The sequence below is a fragment of the Ambystoma mexicanum genome, chromosome 1p (assembly GCF_040938575.1).
Source record: "Ambystoma mexicanum isolate Mex_15411 chromosome 1p, UKY_AmexF1_1, whole genome shotgun sequence".
Taxonomy (NCBI): Eukaryota; Metazoa; Chordata; class Amphibia; order Caudata; family Ambystomatidae; genus Ambystoma; species Ambystoma mexicanum.
In genome coordinates, this window is record NC_090921.1 from 634,574,229 (window position 1) to 634,600,170 (window position 25,942).

Here is a 25,942-nt window from a genome sequence, read left to right on the forward strand (position 1 = left end):
TTTGACCCTTTGTTATGCTTAAATCTATTGTTGGTGTGGCTGATTAATTTATCGCTGTTAATGAGACTTGCCCAACCCTCTGGTGAGGGCTGTTTATTAATCTAAACTAATTGTGGCACAGTGTCTCCCAAAAGGAAATACCAGACTCCAACTGTTGGCGCAGTCTGGTTTAACTTTAAGAGGCGGGTTGGCAGAGTAAAGGGCCAGTAGGCCTAACTCGATCCTTGACTTAAAATGTTGGCAGCATGCCTGGTGGCACTAAAGATGGTTTCAGATGTGTCAATACGAATACCCCTAGACAATATTACACACTGCAATGATCCTTTGTATATTGAACGGGATTTAGTATAACCCTTCACGTAGAGGGTAATGTGAAGCCTGTAATGACACATGCATTTAACGGTAGTCAGTCAAAATCTCGAAACCAAAATATCGAATACAAAAAGACCGAAAAAAAAAATATCGAAAAAAAAATATCGAATTATTTATTTATTTATATATGTTTTTGGGGTCAGGTAAGTAAAAAAAAGGGGTAAAATAAAAAAAAATGAAAAAAAAGGGGGGTTGGGGGGGGAACCCCCCCATTTAAAAAAAAACACATTGAAAAAAAAATTCGATATTTTATTTTTCGGCCTTTTGTATTCGAGATTTTGGTTTTCGAGATTTTGGTTTTCGATATCACTATGAACCGCATTTAACATGCATTTTTTTTTATAGTGTTTATGATGAGCCAAATCAAAGATGTGTATGTGGTCCCTAGGCACGGGAAGGGTAACTGATGAGATGTATATCCTCTGCCGGTAAAGTACCTAGTAAATCAGCCAGCTCTAAAGATCCCAGGGCCTGGCATTGCTGAGAACCAGTGCCCATAGGAAAAAGCCAGATACGTCTGCATAGGTACCAGAAAGCATAGCCCTGCAAGAATAGTAGACTGGATGGTAGGGTTGATAATCTAGTTTGGTAGGTAGGAGCAGAAAGGACCGAGTGAACTACACACAGCAGACCCCGGCGGCTCATGTAGCCAGAATAGCATTTTTTTAAAGACCTGCATCGTAGTTTCCCTGAAGAAAGGGCCAATGGCTTCAATAAAGGCTTCAATAAAGGTGCATTGGTTACGAATACAGTAAATCAGCTTAACCCTCGGTGAAGACAAAACTAAATATTAGCTGCCACCAACCAGCCTAATACAACCTAGGTTGAGTATTACCCAAGGGCAGAAATGGGGCCTCAGGCACCCCTGGGACTGGGCATCTTATGGGTGTCCCTATAACGTCTGCCCAAGTATAGTTGAAAGGATGTAGTGGCAGGGAGACCTGTGCAGAAGTAACTCTGCCCACCAAGAACTCTCAAAAATAAGGAGCTGGGAGCAAAACGTAGTCCTCTGGAGACTGCCCCCTGGAATTCAATTATGGGGTGTGGGCAGTCTTGTGCCCTTAATAGACAGTTCCAGATATTGTCGTTGGTGTTTGTTTATTGGTTCTACTCGATTTTTGGAATGCTGCAAGCTTTCTTAAGAGCATTAATGCCACGGTTATCCAGGGGATGTGATGGATCCTGTTTAGATTTTCAGATCTCCTGCAGCACATTCCATGGTTGAAGTTGGTGGTCTCTTTCAGTTTTGCATCCATTTTTGCTGGCCTTGCAACCTGGAAGAAGGGGCTTACAATTTGCCAGGTCGTCCCCAGTTGCCTCCATTGACCCAGCACACTTAAATTTCAGATCTGGTGCAGGTCTCCGTCTAGTGGTTGGTGCAGAATTACTCCATACGGTGCAGATGCTTGGTGTTCTGTCGCTATCATTGTCCGACGTGTTCATGGGGACCCATGGTCCTTCATGACCACTTAACCCAATTACGTACAAATCTGCATAACCTAGAATAAGCAGAAGTAAGAATTTTTTGAGGAGTCTTTAAATGACCGAGCAGATGTCACGCCAAGGAGGGGACTGTATAGGGAAAGTGGTTTTGAATCGTGCCCATAATATCCTTCCAAGAGTCCGCATCAACGCTGTTTTCACTTGCTGCAATTGAAGAGCTGCATGCAAAAAAATGTGCTGCATACACTAATCAGGCCAAATGCACAAAGGGGTTAGTCCACGGATATAGTAGAGAAAGACTGAATCTGGTTTGAAACTACCCAGGAGATTTCAATCTGGAACGAGCAGGAACATTGCAAGCCCTTGCTTTCGTAGCGCACACCTGGCCTCCAAAAGACTGCAAATTCCACAATTGAAGTGAAAAAACCCCAACTGACCCAATTTGCCAGATTCCTTGGAAGTAACGCCTCAAATGTGGGCACGCGTCCCCTGGCAATGATAACAAAATATGCAGCTTTGCTATAAACAATGCTTAGCAGTTTGTGTAATGGCAATGTAACATTGTGCCCAACGTCCTAGATGTAGGAAAGGAGCCATCTGAACCACATTGTCAGATTTCAACAAATATTCTAGTGGGCAAAGAGTCCCCCCCCCCCCCTCCCTGGCTGCCAGGTTGCTAGGAATGTTTCATTTGTTTCTTTAAATGCTAGCCTACAAATACAGGCTTTTAACCATAAACGGTGACTAAAGCCAGTGAGTCTTGTCATGTGGCCGCGCCACAAATATTTGTCCCATGGCCAACATTTTACTAACCCATCTTCCAGTATCTGGGAAAGCTGAGGCTTTTGGCAGGCTACTGCAGGAACTGGGTTGGGACTGTCTGGTCCCAATCCACAAACTGGTTTCCGTGTCTGAATGGTATGCATGAGCTGTGCCAACAATGGTCCTGATTGGACCCCACTAATGGTCGAAGACCACAGCTGAATGTGGGGAAAAGCGACCTTGGACCATCAAGACCTGTCAAATCCTGAATCTCAATACAGGGTGTGAGTTGTAACCGTACTTTCAAAAAGTTAACAGTTTTGCTTTGCCATGGCTTGCTCATGCATGAGTTGGGCACACTTTCGTTAGCCAGGATAACTTGTTCTCTACCCCCTCGGAGCTCTTCATTGAACTCAGCCCTTCTAACTTTTTCTTGTCTCACAAAACAGTAACTTTTTGTGCATAAGGCCCCCCTCAGGGTTCGTAATTTTTAGCTTCTGGTTGCAGCCCAGAAGAACTTTCCAGACCAACTGATGCCAAACATGAAATTTACTTTGTACTTTGGAGGCAATTTATAAATCCGCATTAGGACACACACAAGCATAAGGGGTGGTTTGCATCTTCCATGGAGGTTAGATTTGTGGAAGGCTATAATATTAGCTCCTGGTTTCCCAGGGGTAGCTCCTGCTCACTAGTTAATGCTGAATACCCAGAAGCTGCTTTTAGCTCCTGCTTATACAGTCTTAATTTCGATCCATTCCCCTACATCAGGCACGAGGCCCCATACATTTTAAGGGTGGACTTTCAAGGTAGGTGTAACTCTGTGGACCTGTAGTGCTGCATACTATTACCTACTTTTTATGGCAGTACACGGCAGGTAATAATGTTAAAGGATATTTGTTCCGTGCACTATCACCACTGGAGTGGTCCCTGGCACTCTGGAAACAAGGGAAGGAGGGGAGCGAGTTAGCGGGAATAAGCTGGAAAAGTGCAAGAGAGCAGGGATGTGCTGTTGGCGGCATCAGCCTGGTGGGTCTGTTGGCTGGGCTTCGGGTGCTTTCTGTTCTGTAGCCGTCGTGTACGTCTGTCTTTGTTGCAGTGTATTGAAGTTTGTGCGGTTTGTGCTATAGAGTTGTGGTTGTTTCAGAGGTGTATTCAGAGGGGTGAGATTGTTAGTGAGTTGGTTATTGATTCATGATTGTACGCTTTGGTCCAGGTTGTCTATCGCATGTCAATCATTGAATCACATTTATATCTAGATGTTGCACAGACTAAACCAAGAATTACATCGAAGTGTGACATATGTTAACAATCAAATTTTATCCAGATGTGGGGCAGGCTAATAGGAATTCCATATAGGTGTGGCATATGCTAACAATCATATTTCTATATAGAGGCGACGCAGGCTAGGTTGAGAATTCTGTCCAAGAGTGCACATGCTAACTGTTACAGTTCTATTTGGATGTAGCGCAGGCTAATCTTAGAATTGTAAATGTAAGCATACGCCACACCTAGATGGAATTCCAATCTAGACGGACATAGGCTAATCTTCATATTTCTTTCTAGGTATGGTACTAGTTAACATTGTAATGCAGGCATTATTTGCTATCCAGCCATGAATAGGTTTAGGCTGGTGGTCACATTTCTAATGCATGGTGTAAGGCTAGGTTATGAAAGGTGAGTTTAGAGTGGCAGGAGCTTCTGGTGTAGAGTAATTGCTCTACACTCCACCCATGCCACTTAGTTTTTGTCAGTTTCTGTTGACTGGTGGCTTCATTGGTGTCCCCTGCAGACTCCTGTAGACACGATATGGAGCCGCCCTTTGCCTTGCAGGCCTTTAGCCAAAGGGGCTGCCGGGCAGAGGGCTGCCCTGGGGAGGTGTGTAATAAGACTGACCTGAACACCATTCAGCGGCAGAGGGCGGGTTGGGAGGCAGGCAGAGGGTGAAAACAGGGAAATGGGGAGCGACTTGGCAACGTGGCATCGAGGGCACACAAGCCTCGGGGGTCCCAAATCTGGTACAGCATGAAAATTAGATGCCCAGAGGGCTCTAGGGGTACACCTTCAGCGGTACACGGCAGTCTTGGACAGGTCTCCCCAGAAAATCGCATGTCTTTGAATTGAAAATGTTGGTTTACTTGGACAGGAGGCTTACATCTGCCCACTGTGCGCGCAGGAAATAAGCCGCTTGTTGAAGGGTTGGACCAAGGCTTAACCAAATGTTTTTTTCCCCTCTAATATATAGAACTGTGGCTGACACACTTTGGGCACTGATGTGTTCACATAGACAATGGCAGATTCCGGAGTAGTCAATGTTCTTCAGCTCCCCAGCACCTTGAAATGTCCTTCCCAGTAACTGTTACGTGATTCTATGCAGATACCACAGTGCCTGCCCATCCCACGTGCGGGCAAAACTGACGCTGTACGTCTCGTCAGAGAACATGGATCTCTTTACATGTATGCTGGTGGTCGTGATGGGGATGCCCCTGTGCTAATGGCACCCTTTTCAAGTTTTAGGAGGGAGATGTAATTCTCCCCACCAACCACTATATGGCAGCATGCAAGCCTTATCTGGACAACTGGCTAATAGCAGCAATATGCCAAGTTTCGTGACTTGTGGACAGAAAAAATAGGATAAATGGGGAACCCTTTCACCAAACACAGCACAAGTAACCATATCTGGCATCGTGTCCTGGCCGCTTCCCCGTTTGTTAGTTCCCCAAACCAGACAATAGAAGTTATTCTTCAAATCCACTAAAAGGGGTTGCATTCACCTTCACTTTGTACGACATATGGCTTTGATGCATTAAACCCCCATATCTCGCTGGCGGAACACTCCAAATGTCAAAGCTTCCCTTTCAAGGAACCTGTGAAAGGGCTCATTGTTTACTGCATGACCAAGCTCAAGTCTGAGATGGCCTAAGACTTTGCGCCCCCACACTCTGCTTGGAGAAGTTTGACAATCAAAGTTGGAATTAGTAGAGCAAATGCTCTAGCAGGGGAGTGTTTAGGGAGGGAAAGTTGTATAGTGTTGTCCCGGGCCCCAGAAATTCTTATGGACAATGCAGAGGGTCTTGCATTTGATCCTCGCAGCCACAGTGGAGATTTTAGGGCTGGATATATACAGTCGGTAGGCTTGAGGCCGAGTCTTGCAGCCTTAGTCTGGATTAGCTGAGGGGGGTTGGGAGCCGCGTAGGGAGGAGTGCAGATTTAAGAGGCTGTTGCAGTATTCAGCCTAGAGGGGACCAGAGCTTCGGAGACATTGAGCTGCTGGGGTAAGGTAAGGGACCATGCCTCTGAGGAGATGTGAAGCTGGAGGTGGGCCGCCTTGTCAAGGTCCAAGACGTGAGGGGTGAAGGAGAGAGGGTCTAAGATCAAGGTTTTTGGCTACAGGAGATGGTGAGCGTAGAGGGGCCAGAGGTTATGGGAAGACTGGGGAGGGGGGCAAGTGTCCCAATGAGGGAGGTCTACTACTGGATCGTTGGTTGCACACCATACCTGGTTGTTGGTCCGGGATGAGAGAGGAGGAAGAAAGTTTGTAGAGGGACGTTTAAAGGAAAGCTGTGTTGACATAGTACTGGAAATGAGGAGGCAAGAGGGCGAGATAGATATTGAAGCACCATGGTGATGGCATGTGGCCACAAAGATAACTATTGTGTAGCTGCTTAGACTTGCCTGTCCTTACCTGCATGGGAGTGGTGGCTCTGACAAAACAAGTAGACTATTTGAGGGCGCTAATGGGTACGGATTGTGCCCCTCTTGCACATAAAATAGCATTGTGGCTGTAGGCGCCCCTTTTTGAATTTGAAAACGTAATGCTCCCAAGACAACCACAAAAAAGACCTATGCAAAGCATGAGATTATAAGCCACTGACTATTCAGAATTAAATGGGTCGTCATATATAGTGCACATTTTATGCCTGCCTGTCCAGGGATTAAAATTAAGATTCTAGGAGTAAGGGGCAAAACCAGATGCTGGGTGTCGGCTGTCACCCAGTAGCCAGGACCTACTGCTGGGGAACCAGGACAGTACCCAAGGCACTGAGAAAACTTAACATGAGATGCAAACATTAACTTTTTGCCCACATGGTCCGATATGTCCTGTAAAAACGGCCCTCAAAAAATCAATCCAAGGAAGCAATGAGGCACTTGGTGCAACAATTTAATGAATGCAATCAGCATCCGGGAGATAGTCTGCTCCATAGAACTAGAAAACTGATCTTAGCTCGCCCACATTGGGTTGCAGTATGAAAGGACAAACGCAAAATTAGGGTACACGAGAATACACTTGAATTGGGTGCGTGCTAATCCCACGTTCCTGTATCGGCTCCTACCTGTATAAGAATCTAAACGACATACATTGCCCTATTCTATTGGTTAGTACAATCCTAGTGACATTAGTGCATCCCCTGCAGATTGCTCTTAGTTGGTGGAAAGAGCAAAGTTGGCACCCCATGGCTGCTAAATATCTTGGCAACCCAGTTACCAGACCTTACAGCCCCTCACTTTGAAACCTACTTCTTGTAACTATTCTATTGAAACATTTTGCTGCTTTAGCATGTCTTCTAGCTACGCCGAGGACAGAGGCTGTCAATTGCAGGACACTTGTCTCTTGAGAAAGGGAGGGACTCATTAAAAAAAAGTAATTGAAGCTCCACTCTTGGAAATCATTTCTTGTATCTTCTTGTGATACTAGCCCTCCCTTTGCCAGGTACTTTGCCGGCCCGGAGACATTCTAGAGGGCAGTAGAGCCACTGCTTAATTCAATACACTGGCAGTGCCTCATGTTCCCATTGAAACCTGTCTTCACTATCGTATTAAAACTCTTGGGACCTAAGCCTTGAGACACAAATGTTTGTGCTGCTCTCTTCCTGTCGCAAACTTGGCAGCTGCAAGCTTCTCTAGGAGGAAGAAATGTAACCTAATTTGCTGAAGAGACACAAATTCAGAAATTGGGCATAGATCAGGGAGTGACATGATTTGTCATGAAAATAATATGGCAGAAGTTTGGCTAACGTGGCAAAAGACTCCCATGTTAATGAACCTCCTGAAGCCTGTAACTGCTGACGTTTCATGCACCAGTTGGACTGGGGAGCCAAAAGTAACTCCTGGTAGCTGTTGGTTAAAGCTTGGAATGCACAAGCTATAGAAGCAGGAGCAAAATGGGTCTCGCCAATTGCACACCCTGAAATCTTGTTGCAGGGTGGTGCCTTCTGCTTCAAACTAATGTTGACCTCCCTAAATTACTTGATCCACTGTTCATTGAGCAACTTTACATTTTTGGAGAGGGCAACGAAGTACCAGGGCAAAGTGACACTTTAATTACATTTTTGTTGCAACTTATTTGCTGTGAATAAATGCCTATGAATGAAAACATGACCTAAATGCTTAGTAATTGTGGTTCTATGAATTATATCTTTCAGGCGTGATTCATACTGGCCAGAGGCAAAGCGAGTGGCTGTAGACGACCGGTATCGCTCAGATGTCAGTCGGCAAGAACGTTTCAATGAATTTGACCACAGAGACCGAAGTAGATATCCAGATGAGATTGACAGGTTGGTGTTTTCTTTGGTTTACAATGTACATGCTTGCCATATGCCACATTTAAGATCCCTGTTCGTTGTATTGGGAGTTGGAGGAGGTTAAAAACCTTCAGATTGCAGGACCAAGATACATTGTGCATAAGCAGTTTCTGGATATTCAAGGGCATTTATTTGGGTTTCAGACGTGGCATTCTTTAACTTTTAAGGTAATTTGGTAGTTTTAATGGAATAAGTGATTTGAACCCTTTTTTTAACTTTAAAGAACATACATGAAGACTAGACAGCTAAACCCAGCATACAAGTCCCTTAGGAAACTGATGAATCTGTATTGGCTCGCCATGTGTTAAGTAAATCCTCTATGATCCTTTCCAATGGACTTGGAGGGATGGTGGATGTAGTCCTAAACATCTGGATAGCCAAAGGTTAGACCCTCGTCTAGTGGAATTAATATGGAATAGTTTGGCAGCAATGCCACCCAAATATTACTTCTCCAGCATGCATGGTCATGAATATTCCCGTCAGGCTGGGAATTCTTGGTAAAGAGAATCAGTTTCGTTTCTGAACTGTCTTCACTGGGTCATACTGCCCCCAGCCAATGACTGCCCTCCACCCAAGCCCCTCTGGCAGCCATCCCCAGATTTTTACTGCACGGTCGTGGACATGGCTGAGGATAAGAGACTAGACGCCTCTGATCAGGATCTGCCCGAGCTGCGGATCATCTTCCTGGATGATTCCCTGTCTTTATTGCCTACATTTGGACAACTCGCACGTGGGGGGAGGCCTGTGCGTTCTGCAAGGACATGGTGCCATACACCATGAAGGACTGTCGCAAGTGGCTCACCGAGTGGCTGCAGACGAAGATCCTGGTGGCAGGTGAGCCCCGGCAGCATGTTTCTCCCAAGAGACGGGGGCCGAACAAAGTCCAAGCAAGCGCCAGTGGTCCGGGCTCCGCGGCAGCCAGGCTGGGCGCAGCATCACGGACGCCGTCAACACCAAGCCAATGCTCTGGCTCTGAAGAAAAGGAAGTCAGAGCACCCGGGTAAGCTTCGGGAGAAAGCCCGGTCGACTCCGATGGAGAAAGCCAAGGGGGAGCGAGGCACTGGCCCCGCCTTTGACGCGCCCAAGGTCGTGAAGGCCCAGGTTCACCAGGCTAAGGCATTGTTTGAGGGAGTAGTGGCGTCCCTGGCGAAGACTGCGGATGCGGCGGCCCCAGTGGAGACCCCAAGCCAAGAGCTTCCCTGACCACTCTGGAATCAACTTTCCTGCCCACTGAAAAGACCCCCTGTGAAGGCGATACCATATTTGGCCGTTACCCATGGCCGCGAAGAACACTGGGGACGATAATCCTGCTGGACTGGGTTGTCTCCTCCGAGGAGCTCTTGGGCCTAAAGACAGTGCTGGACAAGAAGTTTGTGGCCAGGTCCTACAGGAAGGACCCTGGCGGATGTGGAAAGCGGCGTGGGAACAGACGAGGGGGAGCAGGACCGTGAGTAACCAGAGGACATGTTGGCGGACATCCTACAAGCCCTGCACACCTATCAAAGATGAGGACAAGGATGCCTGTGCCACGGGTGGGTGATCAGCAGTGCCTGGACCATCAGGGGGCCTGCCGCTCAAGTGGAGACAAGTCATCCGCCTCCACCCTGCCATCCTTCACCTCCATCCCCTCCACCGAGGGACGAGACAGACTATGACGGAACGGACCTCCCGTCGCTGTTACCCCGGGCTTCTCCGCACGATGAGATTGGCTCGTTCCACGCCATGATCTCTAGGGCCTCAGAGCTATTTCAGCAGAACCCTGAGGAACAGAAGGATTCCTTTATCGGCGCTAAGATGAAGACTGCTCTCGATCCCAATGTTTGACGACATCTGGGACGAAGGACTGTCCATCCTGAAGAACCCGTGCTATGCCCCGGCAAAGACCAGTACGAGAAGAAATGCAGGGTGCCGGACTCTGCACCGGCTGGTGAACTTCATCAGTGTGTGGAATTCTGTCTCCACTGACCATTGGGTGCTGGACGCCCTGGCCCACGGACACACCCTGGAGTTCCAAAGGAAGTGTCCCTGCGTTTCACCAGTGGTCAGGTAAGAACCACGTCCCACAACTACTTCTAGAGGTATGAGCGATGCTGAGAAAGGGCGCAATAGAACTCGTCCCGAAGAGGCTCTGGGGCTCGAGTGTACTCGCAGTACTTCTCGTCAGACTGGTGGTGGCGGCCCATCCTGGATCTCTGCCGACTAAACCAATACATCAAGTCCCAGAAGTTTCGGATGGTCACCCTCCAGCATGTTCTGGGACAGCTGGAGGAAGGGGATATCCTGTCGTCGCTGGACCTGGAGGATGCTTATTTTCACATCTCCATCCACAAGGGGCATTGTAAGTTTCTCCAGCACTGGATCTTTCATGGATTCACATGCTTAGAATATTCCCCGTCGACAGACTGGGGACCCTCGAGCTTATAAAGCCGTTTCCCATAGGGAAACGTTCGATCTACATCATTTTGGGCCGCACACGCATGCCCCACTAGGAGGCAGCGGTATAAATGCCCCGCCCCCGCGGCTCCCTTCAGATTTCAACCGTCTCCAAAGTAGTGGGAGCACCTCGTGTAGTCTATTTTGTCTAGGTTGTGCTGTTTCAGTTTCTCCTGATGTCAGGGAAAGCGCTGTTCTGCCCGTGCACTACGTGTGGGTTAAAGGTGTACGAGGGGGACGGACATATGGATTGCATATACTGTCTACACCCTCATTCGTCAGACAAGTGCGACATATGTAAGGGCTTCTCCCAGAAGACTCTGAAGAGTCGAAGACTTGTGGCATGGTTAAACGACTGAGCGGGGGCATACCTGCCTTAGGAGGTGGGTTTCCACACGCAGCGCGGCCTCTGTCAATCTTCAGGGGCCCCGCGCCGCTCGACATTGTCGGAACCCCCGGTGAAGAAATTGCGACCGGCGGAGAATCATCGGGAGGCCATTCCAAGGACTCTTCGTCGAAGAAAGACAAACGAAAAATCTAAATCCTCCTCGGGCGATCATCATAGATCAACCTCGGGTCGAGATGCAGAGAAACGCAGGTCGAGTTTGGAAAAGGCGGGAACGCAGTTGGCCTCCACCGTTCCTGGACCGCAGACGACTTCGACTTCGGAGCCGACTATCGCTTCGTCGGCGGAGATCCTGCAAGAGGCCTGGCGTCCAGAGGTATACGACCCAGTTTTGCCGGAGACACTTCTGCAGAAAGAGGCCTTGTCGGTGTCCTCGGGAGACGAGGATGTGAGAATAGCTGGCCCTGCAGACCTAGGGTTACAAGTTACCAGGCCCCTCTCCGGGAGCGTTCCGGGTTCTACCCCTCTGCTCAATCCGCAGTCACTTTTGTCACTGGAAGTCTTATCCACGTTGCTGAAAACACTGTATGACAGACTACCTCGAACAACTCGGCTAGGTTGGCCATAGACTACCCGGGCCCGTCTCGTCGGCCACCACCGTCAACCCCTGCGGCAATGCCGCCGGATGCAAACCTCTCGGCTCCACGCCGCGAGGAAGGGGAGCTGACTTGGACAGTAGAGCCTCGTCAGTTGTCTCCCTTTCCCCCTCTAGGGATCCAACCTGGGAGTCCAAAGCAGAATTGGAGACCCTGAGAAGCCCGGCTCGGCCGTCTTCCCCCGGATGATCTTGGGTCATTTCAGACCATGATGGCCAGGGCTTGTACAGAATTCGGGCTGGCCCAGGAAGAGGAGAAAAGACTGTTTTCTCTTCGACCACATGGGGGGGGGAAAGGAGATGGTCGGTGTTTTCAGTACCCATCCTGGATCATGTGTGGAAGGAGGGATTACAGACCATGCGCCACCCCTTCTCAGAACCAGCGATAAAGGGTCTAGGGAAAAAATGTAAGGCCCCAGACTCTACCCCCAAGTGCCTTTCCTCCCAACCAACTCCTGACTGTGGTGTCGGCAGCGAAGGCCCAGCACGTGCACGCCCCTCCCCCCGGCATTAGCTGGCTCCTATGCTGGAGCATCTTCCAGGTGAACATTGCAAAGCGGCTATGTTGCTGGTCAGGGAAAATGACGAGGCTTCCAATCATACCATAAACATCGCAGTGGACCTAGCGGAATCGGGGTTTAAGCAGGTGAATAACGGTGTGGTTCAACGGCAGGCATTGCTGAAATGCACCAACTTCCGACCGGAGGTGCAGTACAAGGTACTGGATATGCCTTTTGAGGGAGACCTCTTCGGCGAGAAGGTAGACGAAGCCCTGAAGGGCATGAAAGAGGACTCGGCGCATTCCTTGGGGGCCCTCCAGAGTGCTCGAAGTTGCCGGTCTTTTTGTCCCTTCAGGGGAGCATTGGGAAATTCCAGATTCGCTGCATCGAGGGACAGATCCTTCAGTAGGCCAGCATACCCCTCTCAGGGATACAGACGGGCTTCTCAAGCGGCTAAACATCGCCGGGACTACCAGGCCCCCAAGAAGAGAGCAGGTTACTCGTCGACGAGGGATAAGCAGACCAAGGACCAGCAATGACGGGCATCGGAACGTTCTGGGAGGCAGGGTTTCATGCTACATCAACTAATGGGAGCAAATAACGGATCAATGGGTATTGGACACTGTAAGATACGGACATTCCCTGCAATTCAAAAGCAACCCTTCGCACATTCCACCGGCGTTTGTAGCTCAATCCCATCTGAGCGTGTTGCAGCAGGAAGTAGCACTTATGCTACAAAAAGGTGCTATAGAATTGGTTCTGTCAGGGGTCAAGGGGTTTATTCCCGATACTTTGTGGTGAAAAAGCCAAATGGAAAGTGGCATCCCATCCTAGACCTGCGCGATCTAAACAAATCGTTGAAAAGCATAAGTTCAAGATGCTCACACTCCAAGAAGTGATCCAGTCAGTTTAAAAAGGGGCTTTTCTGGCGTCCTGCAGGATGCTTACTTCCACATACCGATGTGTCGGCGACACAAGAAGTTCCTAGGTTTGTGGTAGGGCGAACTCACTACCAGTTCACAGTACTTCCCTTTGGACTGAAATCTTCTCCCAGAACGTTCACGAAATGTTTGGCCCCGGTGGCAGCCTGGCTGAGAAGGCAAGGCCATCATGTATACCCGTATCTCGACGACTGGTTGGTGAGGGGGTCCTCCCCTATGTCGACTCAAGTTTGCAGGCCATCATAAACCTCTTACGACTGGGATTTGCGATAAACTTCGAGAAATCCTCGTTAACGCCGTCGAGAAGCTTGGTGTTCCTGGGCACACAGTTCGAGACCCAGTCAGGGTTGGTGAGGCCATCCCTCGACAGGATCGCCAAACTCAATCGATTGGCAGGTCAGCTGAAAATCAATACCAGACTGTCGGTGAGAAAATATACATCAATCCTGGGCGCTATAGCGTCCTGCATTCCTCTGGTGGGCAACTGCCGCCTGTTCATGAGGCCAGTGCAAGAGTTTCTGGTGGACGCAGGCTCAAGGGCTCTGGTCAGACAAAATGACCGTCGAGCTCCTACCTAGCTCTTCAGTGGTGGAAAAGCTTCCAGAATCTATCCAGTGCCCCTGCAGGAGCCAGTTTCGGTTAACCATAGTGACAGACACGTCCCTAACAGGCTGGGGGGGGGCACACATGGGCACTCGGCAAACACAAGGTCGTTGGTCTCAGAGGGAATCTCTCCTGCACATTAACGTTCTGGAACTGAGAGCAGTGCGCTGGGCCCTGAGGGCGTTCCTGCCGCACATCAGAGGGTCCACAGTAAGTTTCGCCGGACAACACCACATCGATGTTTTACTTGAGGAAGCAAGGCGGCACACGATCCAGAACCCTTTCCATCAAGGCTCAGAAGGTGTGGCACTGGGCTCTGAAACACGATATATCCATCGTAGCCTATCACCTTCCAGGAGTAAGGAACAAACAGGTGGACTCGCTCAGCAGAAATATGGACCAGATTCACGAGTGGGAAATAGACTGCGGTCAGTTGTCGAAGGTCTTCGAGAAATGGGGACGTCCTCCGCTGGATCTCTTCGCTACGGAGAGGAACAAGAAGTGCGAGATGTATGCCAGCAGGTGGCCACAGTAAGGTTTGCTGTGGGAAGCGTTCTCCTTAAAGTCCTCGTTTCATCCCAAAAGTTCCTACAACTTATCATAAGCACTCATCCATTGTCCTGCCCACCTTTTTCGCGACCCCCTCATCGGCTGCGGAAAAGGTCCTACATACCTTGGATGTCAAGAGAGCTCTAAAATTTTACCTTCATCGAACTCTGCAACTTAGATCTACGCAACAACTCTTTGTTGCATATGGCCCTTCGGCAAAAGGGAAGGCAATTTCAAAGCAGGGACTGGCCCGATGGGTGTCGTCGGCGATTGCCTTCTGTCATTCAAAAGCGGGAAAACTGCTACAAGGACGTCCGAGAGCTCATTCCACCAGGGCGACTTTGTCGTCAACGGCGTTGTGGGCAGGAGTACCGCTGACAGACATTTGCCAGGCGGCAGCATGGTCAGGGCCTCACATTTACACGCCACTACTGCCTGAACGAAACACAAATGGGAAGAGCAGTCTTGCGCCATCTTCAAGAAGGTAAGCCCTTTTTCAAGAAGGGTCTATGCGCATATATATATCTGATGTTTGTTAATCTGCTTAGAATCACATGCTGTGCATAGGTCCGACATCCAGTGGTCACTGCGGAGTATTGCATTTTGTTTTTCGTAGTCGAAGGGGACGTCGACAAGGCGTGTCTGTAACACTATCCCTATAGTGACGTGCGTTGTACCCATAATCCCTCACGCGTCGAGGTCCCTCAGATTGTTTTTTTCCGACCAGCTTCTGGTCGCCTTACACGGAGCTCCTAGAGAGACATTGCAAATACTTACTACGGACCTCGTTCCTTAATTATACTTATGATATTGTTAAAGATCCCTCCCCTCGACGTTAGCTGTGAAGCTGTTTCTCCGCCGAGCAAGTTTTCGACGGAGGGGAAGAGACGGAGGAGATCCTTCGGCGCTGCCGAACACGTGGCCTGGCCTCGCCGGCCAACATACAGTAGGGAGAGTGGGGGTTCGAACTTTTATCTTCTCTTTGAGAATGTCTTTCTTTCTCTCCTATCTTTCCCTTGGGGTTGTTATCACCAGTTATTATTGCCTCAGCTGCTCTGCACGTACAATGGCACATTTTAAATTCAAATCTTGTGTAAGCGTGGTTCGTATACACAGGCTTGGGAGGGTGCTGGATTGCAGTCACACCTCCTCCCTTTTCAGGATCACTGCTGTGCATTCTATTCTAAGCATGTGAATCCATGAAAGATCCAATGCTGGAGAAGGGTAGTTTCTTACCTAACTCCATTTCTCCAGCATTGGTATCTTTCATGTATTCACATGCGCCCGCCGGCCTCCCCTAAATGCAATCTTGTAGTTCTTGGTTTCACCCCATTCTACTTTGGAGGGGTCGAAATCTGAAGGGAGCTGCGGGGGCGGGCATTTATACCGCTACGTCCTAGTGGGGCATGCGTGGCCCAAAACAAAGTAGATGGAGTGTCGAACGTTTTCCTATGGGAAACGGCTTTATAAGCTTACCGAGGGTTGCCAGTCTGTCGACAGGGAATATTCTAAGCATGTGAATCCATGAAAGATACCAATGCTGGAGAAATAGTTACAGGTAAACTGTTCCCTTCTAAGCTTCGTGGTCCAGGGGCAACACTATCAATTCAAGGCCCTGCCCTTTGGGTTGAAGTCGGCAGCAAGGGTCTTCAAGAGCCTGGCGGCACGCCTGCAACTGCAGGGATCCACGTCTACCCCTACATGGACAATTGGCTCATCTGATCAAAGTCAAGGGAACTCTCGAGCACACTGCGAGGACCGTCTGCCTGCTCACTTAACTGGGGTTCGCGCTAAACTATGCAAAGTCCTGCTTGGTGCCATCGCAGGACGCTCTTTCTGGGATCCAGGCTAAACGGTGCCATGCCTGGCTTCGCTGTCGGGAGGACAGGATAAAGTCCATCCTGGGCATGGTACAACGGCTGTTGACCATGGAGGTTGCCAGGGTGAGGTCCATCAAGTCCCTGCTCTGCATGAATCTACCTCATTCAGCGGCGGCCTTGGGGCTACCAGAGAAGTAGTTGCACATCAACGTCCTGGAACTCCAGGCTGTGTTTTGGACCCTCAAATCATTCCTTCCGTCCCTCAAGGGCAAGGTGGTGCAGGTCTTCACCGACACCACCACCACAATGTTCTACATTCGGAAGCAGGGGGGCTCCCGATCCATGGCCCTCTCCGAAAGTCCAGGATCTATGGCACTGGGCCGTCGCCCAGAGGATGTTCCTGGTACCCCCTTTCATCTGGCAGGAGTGAAGAACACAGTCACTGACTCACTCAGCAGGGAGTTGCGCTCTTGCCACCAGTGGGAGCTTCGGCAGGATCAGGTGGACCTACTGTTTCGACCATGGGGCAATCCCCAGATCGATCAGTTTGCAACAGCGGCTAACACCAAGTGCTGGAGATCGGAGATTTGCCAGCAGGTTTCCCCACCCAGGGAGCATGGGGGGGGTGCATTCTCCTTCCCCCTGGGACGACCTGTTCCTCTATGCGGTTTTGCTGTTTCTTCTGTGACTCTTGATCAGTCAACTCGGACAGTCCAGTGCAGGATGTTCCTCATTGCACTGGCGTGGTCGAGGCAGATATGGTACCCGGACCTTCTGGACATGTCAGCGTCCCCTCCAGTCGAGCTTCTGGCGGACGCAGATAATCTCGGCAGGGAGGGGGGTGCAATTCTGCACCATGACCCAGGGTCGCTGAACCTGCAGGCCTGGCACCTGCAGTGCTAAGTTTGGTGGGTACGATCTCCCGGCGGACTGCAAAGAGGTGCTTGCCAAGGCCAGAGCTTCGTCTACGCTGAGATGCTACGGCCATAAGCGGAAGAAGTTTGCCGTTTGGTGGCGTGCACAGAAACTACCCTCTACGGATTACGGCTCTGCAGCTGCTGCCGTATTTGCTATCGCTAGCCAAGGCAGGGTTGGCCCATGCTTCCATCAAGGTTCATCTTGCGGCGATCTCCCACTACACCAGAACTCCAGGGCGGTTGTCATTGTGGTCACACCGCCTGGTCAAGGAATTCATTAAAGGACTTTTCCGTTCGTTCCCGCCGGTGAAGGCCCCAGCGTTGGAGCTCAATGTGGTGCTAGAGGTGGTTTCCTTGGTGCTTTGGCATCCCGTAAAGCTAAATGGTTCAGCAGTTCCTAACCTGTTAACTGAATTTTATTTAGTTAAAACAAACGCTGTTTTTCAAGGACTCCCACTTGGCATGTAACATTCAGTTTACAGAATACAAAAATCCAGTTCTGAAGTCAAATCTGCACTTCACTTGAGTCTTCATATAATGGAAGCTAGGCAGGGGCAATCGGAGGTAGCCACCACTACCACTGATTCATGCTGCTGTAGAATTTGTTTACTGTCTTATTCTAAGACTGACAAGATGGGACTGTTTGAGTAACCGCAAATACAATTGCTGCAGATTTTGAAATCGGCCAGTGTTAATGTCTGGTATTTCAAGCCATCATTCAAAAATGTATTGGCAAAGTTTGCGCATTAAACCCATTTGGTTAGCAATGTTACTATTTTTAACCAGAATTATTTATACAAAAGACGTTAAATGAACAATACAGCTGTTTTGTGTACCGGTAATGAGATTTCAGTCCTCGCAAATGCCTACATTTTGCTAGACCTGCAGGTTGAGTAACTTGGTTTACCTACTGACCTACGAGAAATTGCCTTCAGCCATTGCAATGGATGGAAAAAATGTAAATGCGTTTTTTGTTTGTCTTGATACAAAACATAAACCATGTCAACAAATCATATCTACTTAGTCTTAAAAATGCAATGGAAGAAAACATTCACAAACTACCAACAGTCCTCGAGGCTTTATCAAGCAGTTCAAGTTTGACTAGGAACGGAAAACTTCATGCCCAGAGGACAGTCGCTAACAAATGTTCCCGCCATCGCGGGTTTCTCCCAAATGGCAAATTAGTCGTTTTTGCTACTCCATGGTGTCTCATGACATTCAATCAGAATATGGAGCAGAGATGGTCGTTTGTTGCATGTCGCATGTCACCACAAACCCACTGTTTGGCACGCTACTCTGTGGCCAATCATGCATAGTACACTTTAATTTGAAATTTACTGACTACAAAGTAGTAATCTGCAAATGGTACGCTCCCTTCATAAAATCTATTGTACTATGTGAGTGGGCAAAAAGACTTTGCAATCCCCGGATACCTGTAAAATGTGATGGGTTATCTGGATGGATGCAAACAGATAAAATAATCCCTGAAACAGTTTGGCCAGTTCTCTCCCGCATGTGCTATTGTATAATGCAATCGTAGAGCAAGCTCTCAGGGCTAACTGCAGTGTATGGTATTGCAGTAGATCTGTAGATGTACAGACTAGATGTTCACACAAAGTAGTGATTTAATAGTTCCAGTTTGCTTGAGCTGATGGCGTAGCCGGCAGAGAGAACTAGGTGGAGTATTGTAGTTTGCATCTGTTTCACTTTCATGGTAGCTGGTATAAAGCAACAGGGTGAAAACAGAATGGAGATGGGATCAGCTCATGGGTTGAGCACCATTTGCAGAAATGTTTGAAACATCTAGAAGCCTTTGGTTGTGTGATCACCAATATGCCTTTTCCCCAGCAAAAAAAATCCAGTTGGCACTGAGATTTAGATAACGAACCTAAAGTTTACTTTGAAGGAATTTTGGAGACCATGCAGTGTTTTTAACAGTATTTATGCTGCAATTATATGAACTTTGTAACCGTTAGGTATAAAGCTGAACACCTAATGCTTTGTCAGACAGGAAATAGTTACCTTAAAATTATCACCCCGATTACTTCTGGGTTATTTAACGGGGGCGTGGGTGGGGGCGGTATTCTTGGCTAGCGTCCTTTTGGCACTTGAGGTGATTACTGCTGCACTCTGCGTTTGGCAAGTGCATAAAATAAGCACTTGCTGTTTCCTAGTCTGTTTTTAAAATTAACCATGTTTAGCAACTACCTTGTTGCTTGAACTGCATGAAATGTATCATTTTGAAAAACTGCCTGCAGGCTTTATGCAATGGTCTGCGTCAAATAAAATATTTTCTTTTGCTAGGAGAGAAAGTTCAAGATCTGCATTAGGAGAGCGTGACAGCCAGGTAAGTTGCATTGGAGTTTTGTAAAGCCGTTGCATTGTTTTTTCTGTACATAAAAAAAATGGATTAACATTTTCCAGGAGTCTTGCTTTTGCCTAGTAGGCAGTTCTGCATGTGCAGTAAGTAGTAAGGTGACGTTCTGGGAAAGCTTCAAAAATGGTGCCCATTGCCAACATCTGTCCTGTCCTAATGTAACATTAGTTGTCAACTACTGAAGCCCCACGACTTGCTACTCAACAGATCCTATTTTCTCCAGCATGGATCGTGCTCATGAATATTCCCTGTCTGGCCAGGAATCCTCAGTAAAAGAAGTTTCTCACTTCCATTTACCAACTATTTCTCCTCTAAACCAATCACTGTACTCTGGGTCATACTTCCCCCAGCCTATGAGGGTCCTCTCCCTAAGCCCCTCCTTTGGCAGGCAGACTTTTACCATACATTAGTGTTAGTCAAGTTTTGCTCCGTGAGCTGCTTCTACTGTTGGTCGGTTTCGACAGAAAAGGTTTCTATTTTTATAGTCTGGGTGCCCTCTCCATCTGCCGACAGCAGGGATCAGTTTGTTGGTGAATTCAGCACCCCTCAAGGGCAAGGATCATCAGTTTCCAAAAGGCAATCTGTCCCACTCGCACGTCTGGCCATGGCTGAAGGTGGTGGTGGTGGGGGGGGGAATCCCTTTTCAAGCTCTGCATCAGATGTACTAGAAAGTGTTTGTGGAGGACAAACCCTTTCAATGCCTCTTGTCATCTGGACCACAAAGGAGGAGAGTGCGAGAACTGCCTCTGCTTCTCCAAGATAACCATGAAGGATCGACGGACTGGCCAACGCCTCTGTTCTGTGCCCCAAGATTACATAACCTAGAGAACTTTTTTTGCACTGCAGAAGCATGCCAAACTGTCTTTACTTTTCCTCCACTTTACCTTAAAGATGTTCGTACAGAAAGGCCTTTCAAATTCTTGTAGACCAAGTGTGCTCCTGGTTACTGGCCTCTCCTAAAATGAAATTGGCAATATAGATATTTCTGATGCACTAGTCATTTTCTTTTGTCTATTTGGCCTCCATTTCATTGCTTTATTACTTTAGTTTTCTTTTTATTATTAGGTTTATTGAATTTTATAGAAAACATACAAGCAACAAACTTATCAGCATTGTAATCGTAGAACTCATTGCATAGAATCCACACCCCATATCCACCCCCAACCTTCACAGAATCTAAAAAGCAAAACAGGCCAACTTATTATCACATATCATCCAAAAACCCACCCCACATATCATCAAACAATTTCAACTTTTTGTTCCTGCGAAGGATAACCTTCTCAATTCTGGCCACTTGCCTCAAGTCCTCCACCCATTCTGAACAGGTCGGTCTCATAACATTTCCATTTTCTCAAAACAATTTTTTTCGCAGAATTTGTAGCCCTAAAAAACCAGCATTTCTGTGGATAAGTGAGATCTTCCACTTTATCATCCTCACCCAAGATGATAGTGTTATAATCAAAATCCTCTTGCAGTAATAGAACCTCATTAATCTTCTCAGTGACACTCCTCCAAAATGTCCTCAGTTCATAACAGTCCCAGATCAAGTGTTCAAAGGAGCCGACATCATGCTTACACCTCCAACAGGACTCTTAGTCAATCATCCCTCTCGCATAAAGTCTCTGGGGAATTTTGATTTGGCGGCATTGTTCTCCAAGATTAATGGATGTCAGAGTTACGTTTTTACAAAGAAACCTCCACCTCTCCAGTCATATCAGAGCCAAGGACCTCAGACCACTTAGTTAACAACCCCTCTGCTGGCGTGTACTGTTGGCTCAGATTTCTATATACTTTGGACGCCATACCACCTAATGTCTTATATTCAGGTAGCCATAACTGCCAACCACCGCCATCAACAGTTCTCTGGTTCCGCAGCAAACCTCTCAATTTTCTGTATTCACCCATTGTACAGTCTCTGAGATCTTTAATTTGTGAAAGTCTTCTATAGCTGATCCATTTGCCGTCTTCCATCAGATCACTCAACCATAGTACACCACTCAGGAGCCAGTTCAACCACAATAGCGGCCTCCCATTCAGCAAAATACCTGGATTCAACCAGATAGGGATGTAATCATTATCACATACCTTACGCTTACTTTTCTTCCATAGTTCCCTCCAACAAGTTCTCAGGAATCTTGTCGGCGGAAATGAGCGATAACCAGATCCATCCACCGTGGACAGTATGGCCCGAGGCGGCAACGGAGAAGAACTACTTGATTCCGCCAGCGTCCAAACATCCTCCGAATCTTCAATAAATGGAACCAGATGCCTGGCTCCAAAGGCCAAATGATAATTCTCAAAGTCAGGAACCCCCAAACCTCCACAGTCTTGGCAGCTGCAATTTCCACAAGCTGAGGCGTGGCTGTTTGTTCTCCCAGAGAAAAGACTGGATTAAACTCTCAATTTTCCGCCAATGGCCCTTCTTTACGTCCAGGGGAAGCACACTGAGCACATAGTTGATTCGCGGTGTTGATGTCATTTTGATGGCATTCACTCTCCCCCAGAGACTCAATTTAAGTGCATTCCATCTCTTCAGGTCCACCTCCAAAGATTGAATCACATGTGTAATATTGACATCCATTATTTTCGAGACATCATTCGTTAGCCAAATCCCAAGGTATGTCATCTTATTCGGACACCACTTAAAGGGAAAACCCTGCATCTTCAAAACAGTGCAAGTGGTTGATGCCGGCAGCGCTTCCGACTTGGTCCAATTGATCTTGTATCCAGAAACCTTGTTGAACACATCGATCAACTCCATCAGCACAGGAATGGAGCTCTCCACATTCTGAACCACCACCACCAGCATGTCATCCGCATACAACCAAACTTTCTGGGAGGCTGCACCAAAGCGTACGCCCTCAATTCTATCCTCTTCTCTTATCCTCACAGCCAGCAATTCCATGGCGATCACAAACAGAATTGGCGACAGTGGACAGCCTTGCCTCGTCCCTCTCCCAAGTTCAAAAATGCCCAAGTCCATGCCATTAGTCCGAACACAAGCAGTCGGCCGGGAATACAGCAGTCTTATCCATCCGATCATGGTATCTCCAAAACTAAAAGATATGTCCATTCAATACGGTCGAAAGCTTTCTCAGCATCCAAGGACAACGTCACCACATCATTATGGTGTTCTTTGCTTTCATACAGTCAGCAACAATCTTCTCACATTTTCTGAAACATGTCTGCCTTTTACAAATCCAGATTGGCCTACATCTGATATCCATCAGCGCATTCTCAATCCTCAAAGCGAACGCCTTGGCGAAAATCTTGTTGTCCGTGTTCAATAAACTGATCGGCCTATAGCTGCCAGTTTTCACTGGTGATCGTCCCTCCTTCAGAAAAACGGAGATTGAAGCATGTCTTGTTGAACTTGGAAGGCACCCATTCCTCAAAGAGGCGCGCAGCAGCATCTCTAGCATCAAAGCAAACACCGGGCCTGGACACTTCCCAGAATTCAGCGCATAAGCAGCCAACCTGAGATCCTCCATGTTCAAATCTCTTCCATACACCAAGGATTCCAAACTTTCTTCAGATGGCAGTCATCAATGAATTGACCAATTGTACGCTCAGATAAGTTGATCTCTGAAGAGTACAGGGTTTTATAATACGACAGAAATGCCGCATTAATCTCCACAGGATCAAAAGTCACCAACCCATCCTGTCTTTCCACTGCATTGACAGATCTGCCACTGTCCATAACCCTCAATCGATGTGCCAGAAGTCGATCACATTTTTCTCCTTTTTCATAGTAGTTGCTTTTGGTTCGAAAAAGCAACCACTCAGCCTTTGAAGAATACAAATCTTCCAATTGTCTCCTTTTCTGCTTCAATATTTTAATAGTCTCATCTGAAAAGTTTTGCATATTATTTCTCTCAAGATCCTGAATGTCCACAATAAGCTTTTTCACTTCTGCATCTCATTTTTTTCTTTTTGCTGGACAAACCAATCAACAATCCTCGCATATATGATTTGAAGGCTTCCCACACAAACTCCACCCTGACTTCACCAGTCCAATTCACAGATATAAAGAATCTCGCCTCTTGAACAATTTTGTCCACAATTTCATCATCGTCCAAGAGGGAGACATTCATCCGCCAGGTGTTAGACCTAGGAACCGGGAAGGTCAATCGCAAGTCTATGGAGATTGGAGCATGGTCCGAAACAAGTAGTGATCCGATGTTACCCCTTTGGAATGATTGTGTACAGAGGCCAGAGGTCATAAAGAGGTCAATTCTCGAATAAGCATTATGCCTTGCCGAGAAGAAAGTATATTGTCTCGTAGAAGGGTTTTGCAATCTCCAAACATCTGTGAGGTTCCATTCATCAATTAGTCTCTTTAATGCTGTTCTTTTCAGAGCGTTGGCATTGTCCACACCCCCCACACTTTTATCAAGTCCAGGTTCTAAAACCACATTGAAGTCCCCTCCCAAAATCACAATCACATTTACATTCTGCAACATTTGCGTTAAAGCTACAAAAAAACTACCATCACCCCCATTCGGAGCATATATATTGCAGAAACAATACTGAGCATCCTGAATATGTGCAGTGACATACTATCCTTCCATCCCCATCCTTCACACACTTCACCCCAGTGATCTGGAGATTCTTCCTAAAAAGAATACACACCCCTAGAACCAGTAGTGAACGATGAACCATAAACATCACCAACCCACTCCTTTTTCCACTTATCTATATCCGCATCTAACAAATGAGTCTCCTGAAGCATCGCGACATCCACCCCCATCTCCCCTAGTTTACTCAAAATCACCTTCCTCTTGACAGCACAATGTGCACCATTCACATTCCAAGATACCACTCTGAAATTCCTCTGATAAGTGTAAGACATTGCTAGATCCCGTTTCCCAATCCTTGCAATGAATTCACAAGACACAATACTACCTAAACCTATAGTCAAGTAAAGAAATAAAATAAAAAAAACACACTCCTGGGCTTGAACCACCCAACCATCCAGAACATCCCTTCCAGCTACACGCTGAAAGGGACTACCCCCCCCTCCCTTAGGTCAGCCTATAGAAAGCCCATAAAGGGTGTCACAGACCACATTTGGTCAAATTCAAATGAAGTTGAAAATACAATTTGGTCTAAAGAAATTCCCACAACTCTCCAGCAAATGAAAGCACAAATAAGAGCATTCCTGAATAGATGCAACATCCCCTACTAAAAAAACGCTAAAACGCTAAATACCACACCATGTGTCAATCACCTGCCTAGACAAAACCTGAATTCTCTTATTATAACCACCAACGAATCGCAGTAATCCACCTACCGTCACAACCATCAGTGTAAACATCACAAATCCCAACTACTGCGGGCATGCTGAGCAATTGAGCGTGAATCATCACTAGAAAGTGTGAGTAAGTGTACAGAGAGTTGCAAAATACCTGTGTCCCTGCACCCTACCAAATGAGATTAGAAGCCAGATACAGCATTAAACTTTTCCATGGCATTCACACACCAACCCATGACTATCCCGGTGGCCTTACCACTCACCTTGCCAAGCATAAAAATCAGAATCTCCGGTATTTCCTGGACACTACATTCCCCCATGTGACTTCCATGGCACAAAACTGCAACCCCCACCGTGTTAATCCAAATGTACTGTATAACTGGGCACTCCAGATATAACGTGTTGGCACATCACTCATTGCGCTTTGAGAATGGAATCAAACCCTCTCCAACGTAAGCATTACTGCAAAAAAAAACCTAATCGAAAATTCTGTCTGTGCACCTCTGTCTACTTACCAAATCACAATCATATCTTAACCATAGGCCTCGTCAGTGTTCACATTAGATGACAGCACTATTACATTCTCACAGCTGATTCCGTTACTGCACGAAAGGAAACGTACCCATGCAAAGTAAAAGGTGTAGACTACAGTGGAACCCCAGGTACCCAATAGTGACAACTCTCACCTTCTTTATGCAGTGATGGTAATGGCATACAGTTGGCTTCGTTATTACAGTACAAGTACATGTCAAATATACCCCACTCAGCATGTCAGGGGTGTGCAACCAGGACAAGAACTGTTACATGTGCAGGGGATTAGCATTGGGCAGCATACTCGCAAACGTGGCATTCCTTCATCTAATTCTGGCTATGGAAACACATTACAATGCGATCAACGTACCACAGCAGTCCGGGATAAAGCCGTGCGCAAAGAGCATTCCCCTCCCCTCAGCCACAACACATGCACCCCAGCCTCTACACCCACTGTGTCCCCCAAACACCTGAGCATGCAGCAAGGCGCATTGCCTGGAACACGCGTGCTGCGGCCCCAAAGGAGAACGCGCCACTACGCCTTACCTCAAATGTGCGTCAACAGTGGCCGGTCACCCGCATCCACCAATCCAACACACCACTGCCGGCAAGACTCCGAAAAATGTCGCGCGGCCGACATTTCCGGACAGCACGACACCTCCCGCACTCCGTCCAAACAAAAAACAAGCACCATCACCTATAAAAAATCTATAGAGCGCGTACTGCCGTAGAGTAAAGCACCCATTATCCGAGCCCACATCAAGCCTACGCTCGAGGTAAAACCGTTACAGCATATTTGAAACATTAATAACGCTCCGATACCTAAACAAACCAATTCCCATCTAACAAATTCAGGA

At 47.5% G+C, this 25,942-nt stretch overlaps 1 protein-coding gene across 4 annotated transcripts in view; it reads left to right on the forward strand.

Moving 5' to 3' along the window:
- SAFB (scaffold attachment factor B) overlaps positions 1-25,942 on the forward strand; it is a 73,923-nt gene that overhangs the window by 37,290 nt on the left and 10,691 nt on the right. For all 4 annotated transcript variants that reach the window (XM_069649657.1, XM_069649659.1, XM_069649658.1 and 1 more), the window contains 2 exons: positions 8,001-8,132; positions 19,228-19,270. In XM_069649657.1, coding sequence (XP_069505758.1) covers positions 8,001-8,132; positions 19,228-19,270 — 175 coding nt within the window. The remainder of the gene's footprint in view (positions 1-8,000; positions 8,133-19,227; positions 19,271-25,942) is intronic.